At 38.6% G+C, this 10,087-nt stretch overlaps 1 protein-coding gene across 1 annotated transcript; it reads left to right on the top strand.

Annotated features, from left to right (window-relative positions):
- The first annotated feature begins 4,840 nt into the window (after positions 1-4,840).
- LOC106390787 (O-fucosyltransferase 35) lies at positions 4,841-8,165 on the top strand. The gene is made up of 9 exons (XM_013831324.3): positions 4,841-5,507; positions 5,584-5,688; positions 5,771-5,843; positions 5,945-6,015; positions 6,100-6,188; positions 6,379-6,511; positions 6,621-6,853; positions 7,006-7,482; positions 7,573-8,165. Exons 1-9 carry the CDS (start codon positions 5,013-5,015, stop codon positions 7,796-7,798), a joined length of 1,902 nt encoding a protein of 633 aa, XP_013686778.1. The 5' UTR covers positions 4,841-5,012; the 3' UTR covers positions 7,799-8,165.
- The last annotated feature ends 1,922 nt before the right edge of the window (positions 8,166-10,087 follow it).

The raw sequence follows: 10,087 nt of genomic DNA, 5'->3' as shown, positions 1-10,087 counted from the left end.
CAGACTTATTAAAAATCTGAAGGTCGTAGCATCCACCACAGGGGAGTACGTCTCCTCATAGTCTATTCCTGGTCTCTGTGAGAATCCTTGTGCAACAAGTCGGGCTTTATACCTCATGACTTCACCATTCCCATTTCTATTTCTCACAAAGACCCATTTGTATCCAACTGGTTTGATATCATGAGGTGTCCGAATTATTGGACCAAACTCTTTTTCTCAATGATTCTAACTCCACGTTTATGGCTTCTTTCCACTTAAGCCAATCTGGTCGTTGAATGCATTCATATATAGATGTGGGTTCATGATCCTCATTATCCATAAGTTCAAGTGCTACTTCATAAGCAAATATATCATCCATGTCGACATGTTTTCTGTTCCATTGCTTTCCAAACAAGACATAGTTTATTGAGATCTCATTATTATCTACACCATCAGTACCATAAATCTTGGCGTCCCAAGAATCATTGTTTGGCACATCAGGGCCAGCCACATTAGTGGCATCAGGTCCGGCCATGTCTGAAGCCGTAGGGTTGGACGCGGCCACATCACGGGCTGGATCGTCCGCGGCCATGTCTAGTGTCTTATGAACCTCAGTTTCATTTTCTGCACCTTTCTTTGTTTTCCGAGGGTTCTTATCTTTGGAACCTATTGGTCTACCACGTTTCACACGTTGTTTAGACTCTGTAGCAACTTGATTGTGTCCTTCTTGAACATCAATTCTTATTGGTGCATTAACAGCTGGTATGTATGACTTAGTCACACTTTTCGGGTCAGCAAAGGAATCTGGCAATTGATTAGCTAGCTTTTGTAAATGAATGATCTTTTGAACTTCTAGATCACATTCTTGAGTTCGAGGATCTTGCCAAGATATGGATTTTTGATTCCATGAAATTTCTTTTACCATTTTACTGCTATCTCCCCCTAATGTTGGAAGTTCGGATTCATTGAAATGACAATCCGCGTATCTGGCCTTAAACAAATCACCCGTAGTTGGCTCAAGATACTTTATAATGGTGGGAGAATCAAATCCAACATATATCCCCATCCTCTTTTGAGGTCCCATCTTTGTTCTCTGTGGTGGAGCAATTGGAACATAAACGGCACAGCCGAATGTCTTAAGATGGGAAATGTCTGGCTCATGACCCGTAAGCAATTGTGATGGGGAATACTTATGTTCACTAGATGGTCTGATGCATATGAGCTCGGCTGCGTGAAGGACGGCGTGTCCCCACACTGAGACCGGAAGTCTCTACCTCATGAGTAATGGTCGAGCTATGAGCTGTATGCGTTTTATAAATGATTCGGCCAAGCCGTTCTGTGTATGTACATGTGCCACGGAGTGTTCCACAGTTACCCCCATGGACATACAGTAATCATTAAACGCTTGGGAAGTGGACTCACCAGCATTGTCAAGACGTATAGTCTTCAAAGGAAAATCTGGAAAATGAGCTCATAATCAAATTATCTGAGCAAGTAACCTGGAAAATGCCAAGTTTCTGGTCGAGAGGAGACAGACATGCGACCATCTAATGGACGCATCTATGAGGACCATGAAATATCGAAATGTCCCACTAGGTGGGTGAATTGGTCCACATATGTCTCCTTGAATTCTTTCCAGAAAATTTATCATTTCCTTAGTGACTTTAACTGGTGATGGCCTAGAAATGAGTTTCCCTTGGGAACAAGCAACACACGATAGGTGCTTAGGGATAATTCGTTTCTCTTTAAGGGTATGGCTGTTAGTGTTCAGGATCAGTTTACGCATCATGGTCGAACCGGGATGGCCAAGCCGGTCGTGCCATAGAGTGAAGTTGTCGATTGCCTCTTTATTAAAAGTGGCATTGGCCTCGATCATACTGACTTTAGCATGGTAAAGACCAGTAGATAGTGCAGGTATGGATTCTAAAACTTTCTTATTGCCATGGATGATTTCAATGATCTTAAGGGATTCTTTGTTTCCTTCGCCCGTGGTTTCAATATGAAAGCCATTCATTCGAATGTCTTTAAGGCTTAATAGATTTCTCTTAGATTTGGGTGAATACAAAGCATCTGATATCTCAAGATGTGTACCCATAGGCAACATGATGTTAGCCTGGTCGTGACCCTCTATGAGACTAGCTATTCCCGCAATGGTGGAGATGTTGGCGTTTTTCAGAGTTAGGTTTATGAAGTATCTCTTGTCTTTTAAAATCGTGTGGCTTGACCCACTGTCCACAACGAGTACATCCTTGTTCTCGTTCATTTAAATGTCGAAATCAATATTCAGTCTTTAAGACAATCTGAAGTTTCATAATCCCTAAGATCGTCCTTTTCATGATCGAAATCATGTTCAGTATCTTGATAAGTCATATGGGCTTCAGGATTCTTCCCTTTCAAACTCTCTTGATAGAGGTCAACTAGATGCTTGGGAGTCCTACAAGTCTTAGCCCAATGATTTCCCATTCCACACCTATGACACACTGATTTGCTTGAGTTGGTCGAGTGTTGAGGTTTGAATGAAGATCCACGGCCGCGACCATGACCTCTTCCAAATGAGCCACGGTCACGCCCATGGTCTCTACCTTGTTGATTCCCTCGCCCGCGGCCAAAGGAGCTTCGACCACTTCCACGTCCGTTCCACTTTCCTCGACCACGGCCATTATGGCCATTTCCTTGGACGTGATGGGATTCTTTATTGTTCTCTGTCGTGTGTGCTTCAGGTAGTGGAGCCGATCCAAGAGGTTTCATCTGACTGTTTCTCATTAGTAATTCATTGTTCTGCTCAGCGAGCAAGAGACAAGAAATAAGATCAGCATCGGTTTTGAAACCTTTCTTACGGTACTGTTGTTGTAACAATACATTGCTTGTGTGAAAAGTGGAAAAAGTTTTCTCAAGCATATCCTGATCCGTAATACTTTCACCACACAGTTTCATTTTAGAAACGATCTTAAACAGTGCAGAGTTATACTCGTCAACAGACTTATAGTCTTGGATCCTGAGATTCGTCCAATCAAACCGAGCTTTTGGTAAGATCACCGTTCTCTGGTGATCATATCTCGATTTCAATTCAGTCCAAAGATCTAGTGGATTCTCAATGGTTAGATATTGATCCTTGAGACTTTCAGCTAGATGATGACGAATGATCAAGATGGCTCTGTAACGATCCTTTTCATTGGCATTATTGTTCTCGGTGATACATTCACCGAGACCCTTGGATTTCAGGATGATCTTAGCATCGAGCGCCCACTGAAGGTAATTATCTCCAGAGAGATTTAGGGCAGCAAAATCAAGGTTGTTGAATTTCGACATCTGAAATCATAGATTAATATTTTTAGATCTTTTAGGAATATTATTAGTGTTTAAACAATGCCTCACGGCCAAGAATAAACCACACGGTCACAATAGGAAACAAGCCGCACGGCTGATGGATTCAATTCAGTTTTGTTCTAATGCATATGGTTCATTGTGTAATTGCAATCTTAGCATAGATGTTTCTATCAGTTCATATGATGCAATCAATACAAACAAACTCTCGGCCAAACAAAAGAACAAACCACATGGCTACTTGATTTTGATTCAATACCATTCCTAGAATAAAGATCTAAGTGCAATTTGCAATCAATCAATTGTGATCAGATTAGGGTATGAATGCAACAAGGCCACACGGCCACGAGGTATGATCTAGAACGATTAACCTAGTATGCAGTTTCAGATTCAAGTTAAAACAATCTTAACAATAGTTCTAGGTGATCAAATCAATCAATCAATATTCAATTTCAAACAATCAAAATCGATTTTCAGAATTAGGGTTTTAGGGTTTCGATTTGATTAACAAGCAATTACAATTTCAGGATGATTAAATTCAATCTCAATCAACATTCAATTAGTTTGATTAATCAATTTAGTTTTCGAATTAGGGTTTTAGGATTTTCGAAAAATTGATCTTAGATCAATAGGAATTTGATTTGAGATTCAAAACCTTCAAGGGTTTCGATTTTAATTGATCAATAGATCAATCTCGATTTTAGGGTTTGGGGATCGAACTTTTTAGAGCTTCGATTTACTCATCTAGGGTTTGATCTATTATCCTATGGCTTTATCTTAGAGATTAGGTTTTAGGGTTTCTTTCTTTACAATCAATCCAAATTCGATTCATGTTCTTAGAATTCGGATTACCTTTAGTTTAGTTGATTGTTGAAACCAGACCACCAAGGGAATGAACCTCGAGCTGGACAGGAACGAACGCGAGCTGGACTGATGCTGAGAACGCGCGCCAACTACTACCGGGGACGTTCGTCGGCTTCTATCGGGAACGCGCGTCTACGAGCTGGAGCGGAGACCGTCGGATGCGAGCTGGTCTTTCGGGAACGCGAGCTGGCTGAGATCGTCGGAGCGTTGAGCTGAGATGGAACGGGGAACACCTCGGGTTAGGGTTCCTCGGGTTAGGATCGCCGCCGGCTTAGGGTTAGGATTTTAAGGTTTTGGTTTTGGCTCATGGTGTTTTAAGAGTTTCGTGTTGATAACGTGTTGTAAAACTTAGAGTTGGAATCTGTAAGTTATGTATTTTATTAATCATAAAGTGTTCTATTTATATAGGGGATTACAAGATAGATAAAAATGAAAGATTACAAATCATAAACATAAAAGAAAAAAGAAATCCTAATCATACAAGGAAAAAGAAATTGAGTTTTTTTTTTCTCCTAAACCGCCTCTCTTTTTTCTCTTCTCTTCACGCAGTCACCTCTCTTTATCTCTAGGATTGACCGACTCTCTCTAGGTGTTGGGTCGGTTATGGACCGGAACGGTTATGGAGATCCATCGATTGATTTATAACATCAAAATCGAAGTGATACTACTAGTTAACGAAACGCAGAAATTCCAAGTCTCTCAAATCTCAGTTCCCACTTGAATCTCACGAAAGAAAATAATTGATTTTAGAGGAAAAAAATTGGAAGATAAGATTAAAAACAGAGAGAGCTTTTGCCTTTGGGTATTCTCAGAAAAAGATAGCAACAATCGAAGAAGAGCTCGAGATGGGGCACCACCATCACGACGGTGGCGATGGCGTCCCTCAACATGTCAACAGCCCACGCTTCTCCGGTCCCATGACTCGCCGTGCTCAATCATTCAAACGCGGCGGCTCCGGAGGCAGCAGCAGCAACACTCACATCGGCGGCGATAATAGCAACAATAACTCCTCCTCCACTTTGAGAGTTCACCACGAGATCGATCTCCCGCTTAACTCACCTAGATCGGAGATCGCTTCCGGCTCGGGTTTAGATCCGAGCGGTGGATTCGAATCTGCGATGAGTAGGAAGCACCAGACGTATGGTCAGTTGAGGGAGAGAGTGGTGAGAGGTTTGTTGAGGAAGCCGATGGTTTCCGAGTTTAGCTTGAGAGAGAGGAAGAAGCTTGGGCACTGGATGTTCTTCGCCTTCTGTGGTGTGTGTTTGTTTATGGGCGTTTTCAAGATTTGTGCTACTGGTTGGTTTGGATCCGCCATTGATGCTGCTGCAGCTTCTGATCAGGTAGTTCCTTCCTTCTCCAAACCAAGATTTGTGCTTTGTTATTATGATGATATGCCTAATACATAACTTGTTGTAGGATTTATCCGACTCAATTCCTCGAGTAAATCTGCTAGATCATGATTACATCTATAAATCTGATGTTGATCCAAGTTTGCTTGGCGACGGAAACAGTGTGGTTGAAGTAAGTATCTTCTTCTTCTTCTTCTTCTACTGCTTCATTGGCCACAAGCTTTCTTATCTTTCTCTATTCTTTCTTTGTTCAGTATTCAGGCGTCTGGGCTAAACCTGAGAGTGGTAACTACTCGCAGTGCATTGACAGTTTAAGGAGACGCAAAAGTATGCCTTTCTTAAAATTATAATACTATATTAATAACAATTTTCTTTTGCAGAGCTTTGAGTTTCTTTTTTATCATATAACATGTGTATCTTGTGTGCAGAGTTAGCTGCTAATACCAATGGATACCTTCTCATAAATGCTAATGGAGGGCTGAACCAAATGAGATTTGGGGTCAGGCTTTTGTGTGTTTTCTCTCAGTTGTTATCTTCTCTTGATAAGTTCTAGGCTGATGTGTTTAACCATTTTAGAATGCAGATATGTGATATGGTTGCAGTGGCCAAAATTATGAAGGCAACTTTAGTTCTTCCCTCACTTGACCACAGTTCGTATTGGGCGGACGACAGGTTAGTTCTTAGCTTTCCTTGTTTATTCTCACCTCCTTGCATAAGCACATAATTTGGTAACCCCTCTGTAGATTTTGGAAGTTCACGAAATAAATGATAATTAAGACACTACCATTGTCATGATAAGTGAACTTTCAGTTCGTTTTATTAAATGCGTTTGGCTTATTTTCTTAGTCCACCGTGTTTGCAGTGGCTTCAAGGATCTATTTGATTGGCAACACTTTATTGAGGAGTTGGAGGATGATATACACATAGTTGAGACGCTGCCATCAGAATTAGCCGGAGTCGAGCCTTTTGTGAAGACACCCATATCGTGGTCTAAGGTAAGGATCGCTTTATTGTCATTTGGTTTATTATCGTGGCCTTCGGTTCACATGTACACAACTATTTCCATGAAGACCCTCGGTCAATTATTAATATCCCTTGTTACAGGTTGGTTACTACAAGAAAGAGGTCCTTCCGTTGTTAAAACAGCATATCGTAATGTACTTAACTCACACTGACTCCCGGCTCGCCAACAATGATCTGCCTGATTCTGTACAAAAGCTTCGTTGCCGAGTAAACTACAGGGCGCTTAAATATTCAGCTCCAATAGAGGAACTGGGAAATGTTCTAGTTTCTAGGATGAGGCAGAACAGAGGTCCATACCTTGCTCTTCATTTAAGGCAAGTTGCTTTATTTATTCTGTCAAATTTGTGATTGATATGACACTGTGCCATATGCAAGTTTATTTAAGATAAATCTATATGGAAGACAAGTTTGACTTGGCTTGGTGTATTAGCTTAGCTCATGACATACATCCATCCATCCTCTACAGGTATGAGAAGGATATGCTGGCTTTCACAGGGTGCAGTCACAGTTTGACAGCTGAAGAAGACGAAGAATTACGGCAGATGCGGTATGAGGTTGCTCACTGGAAAGAAAAAGAGATAAATGGAACAGAGAGAAGACTGCAAGGTGGTTGTCCATTGACTCCAAGAGAAACCTCGCTTCTGCTGAGGGCTTTGGAATTCCCATCAAGCTCCCGGATTTACCTCGTAGCTGGTGAAGCTTATGGAAACGGAAGCATGGATCCCCTCAACACAGACTACCCCAACATTTTCTCACATTCAACACTAGCCACCAAAGAAGAGCTGAGTCCTTTTAATAATCACCAGAACATGTTGGCTGGTTTAGACTATATTGTTGCACTTCAGAGCGAGGTCTTTCTCTACACTTATGATGGGAACATGGCAAAAGCTGTTCAAGGTCACAGGCGATTCGAGAACTTCAAAAAGACGATCAACCCAGACAAGTTAGTGCACCTGAGTACACCCCACTAGTTTGTAGGATATAAAGTTATATATAATTTTTTGTCACATCTTTTATCTGTTGTTGGATGCAGGATGAGCTTTGTGAAACTTGTTGATGCATTGGATGAAGGGAGAATTTCTTGGAAAAAATTCAGTTCCAAAGTAAAAAAGCTACACAAAGATCGAAACGGAGCTCCATATAACAGAGAATCAGGGGAGTTTCCGAAGCTAGAAGAGAGTTTCTATGCTAATCCTCTTCCCGGGTGTATTTGCGAGACTACAGATGAAGAAGAAGAGAGTATGATGCGACGGACATAAACATGGGAGGATATGCTTCTGGTAATTGTTTTTAGTTTACAGTTAACAAAATGAAGAAGAAAGGGATCGTGATTTTGTTGGCTCCTGAAGCCAGAGAGTGATGATTACCAAAAGCTCAAGATTGAGAAAACGGTTTCAAAGACAAATTTGAGAAATCTACATAGACTCGTAAGGTATGTCCATCCCCAAGTCAAAATGCTATCGACAAAGTTGGCATTGAGGTATGCCATGGAGATTTGTGAAAGTGGATAAACAAAGATTCATTGTTTGTAACGATACAATTCTCATTTTTGTTTTTTGTTTTTAACTCCAAATCAACTTTTGTTCTTTCACACGCATTAATAACATAGAAGATATATTGCTACTACTTCTTTCTCCTACTTAACAGCGTATCTTAGAAGGTCACACGGTTTTTATAACAGGTATCAGATGCAAGACTGTTCCCAAAACTGTTAAATTATTTCTTGGTACTTTAATGATACAAAAAACTACTAAGAAATACACAATATCAATTCATTGATCTTGTAATGTCTGTAGATAATCATCAAAAGTTGTAGATATGATATGCAACACCAAACAGGCTATGTCCCACCACGACAAGAAATTTCATTTGAGCCTTATAAGTGACAATAAGATATGTCTATCGTAGCTAAACTATCAACAAAATTTGGTTTTAAATAAATGGTTTTGTCGCACGAATTTGACCGCGAGGTTGTTAGTGTCCACCAAATAGCAACTAAAACTTGGTGACTTAGAAAAGTTAACAGTTGAACAGTTCTACCAATTGACAGAAAAAATATTGTGTATTAATATGTAACGTTTAATACTTTTTGAATTGCAACAAATTAAATATTTTTGATGACTGTTAGTGAAAAATCTCCAAAATTTCGTACGTTGGTTGTGGAACATTTGGTGTTTGGGATGATTTAAAGGGACTTGGATCGATAATTTGTATTTATTTGAACATATACTAAATGGATTTTTTTCAGAAATGACCTAAAACTTGTATTCAGTTGCAAAAGTAACCTACATTTTCCTGTTTTTCTGAAATTTTTATTTGTTCTATTCGTTCTAGAAGATCAAGTTATTCATGAAAAATATTTTTTTTTCTTTTCGGAAATGATTGTTTTACTCTATCGTCTTCATCTTCCTCTTTAATTACAATGTTGTCATTATCGTCAATACACTAACCATCATCAACAACCAATTTCAAATTCTAAAATCATCTCCAACAATCTATTTTATTTTACCCTTCAAATAAAACAAAAGAGTAATGGTTCTCCAATGGTGTCTCTTCTTATTTTCATTAAAAACTTTACACATTACACTTTACTTTTCAATATTATTAGTGATTAATTATAATTTTTTTAAAGTAATAAAATATACTATTTCAGAGATATGAAAATAAAATATTTTTACGGAAATATAATCATATGTAGTTAAAATAACTATAAATAGTATAAAAAGTGATTTTTGTAGTTAGAGTATCTCCAATGTAAAATTTTATTTTTCTTCCAAAATGGAGTGAGTCTTTTTGTAACTCCACTCTATTCTACAGTAAAAAAAAATAAAAGAATAAACAAAAGATAAATGGAGTTTTTCAAAACTAACTCATCTTTTCAAGTCAAACCCAAAACCAACCTCTTTTTTTTGTCATTGCTATTCATCAATGAATTTTCTATATTATCTCTATGTTTTTCAATCATTTACAAAATTGCCATTATTATTTATTTTTTTATTAATTTCGAAATTCACAAAAAACCAAATACACCCACACCATTTCTTCTTATTTACAATAACACCATTATCATCAGTTTTTCCAACCATCATGAACCACCATTTTTGAGCTATTAAAAATCTAGAATTCAATTTTCAACCACTTTTTTCTCATTCTAAACCAACAAATCTTCATTTCCTCTCATTTCCTTTACATTTTCATCTAAAAAACTCTCATAACTTTCAATTTCATAAACACAAATTTCATATTTTCGAGTTTCTTCATTAGTGAATCGTTAAAGGCTGTTTTTTTGTTCATATTTGGAATTTGGACAGTTGAGAAGGTTGGAAACGAGCTTTACATCAGAAAAAATAACAATTTACATGGTTTTCATTATTTTTCAAATCTGTGTCGAGATAGTAGACTGTTTTGTATGTCTACGCCTATATGCAGACGTACAATGCAGTTTACTTGTCAACGCACATGTCAGTTTTGCATTTGACCAAACGAATTTTTTTTTGTACCGCAGACTTCCCCAGCCGTCTTCGTCTTTATCTTTGACAACAAAAACA

The sequence above is a fragment of the Brassica napus genome, chromosome C4 (assembly GCF_020379485.1).
Source record: "Brassica napus cultivar Da-Ae chromosome C4, Da-Ae, whole genome shotgun sequence".
Taxonomy (NCBI): Eukaryota; Viridiplantae; Streptophyta; class Magnoliopsida; order Brassicales; family Brassicaceae; genus Brassica; species Brassica napus.
This window is presented reverse-complemented; position numbering and strand designations above follow the sequence as displayed.

Coding starts and splice junctions, on each gene's coding strand:
- LOC106390787 (XM_013831324.3), top strand. CDS start 5,013: ATGGGGCACCACCATCACGACGGTGGCGATGGCGTCCCTCAACATGTC. Junction 5,844..5,944: donor CAGTTTAAGGAGACGCAAAA/GTATGCCTTTCT, acceptor TCTTGTGTGCAG/AGTTAGCTGCTAATACCAAT. Junction 6,189..6,378: donor TCGTATTGGGCGGACGACAG/GTTAGTTCTTAG, acceptor CCGTGTTTGCAG/TGGCTTCAAGGATCTATTTG.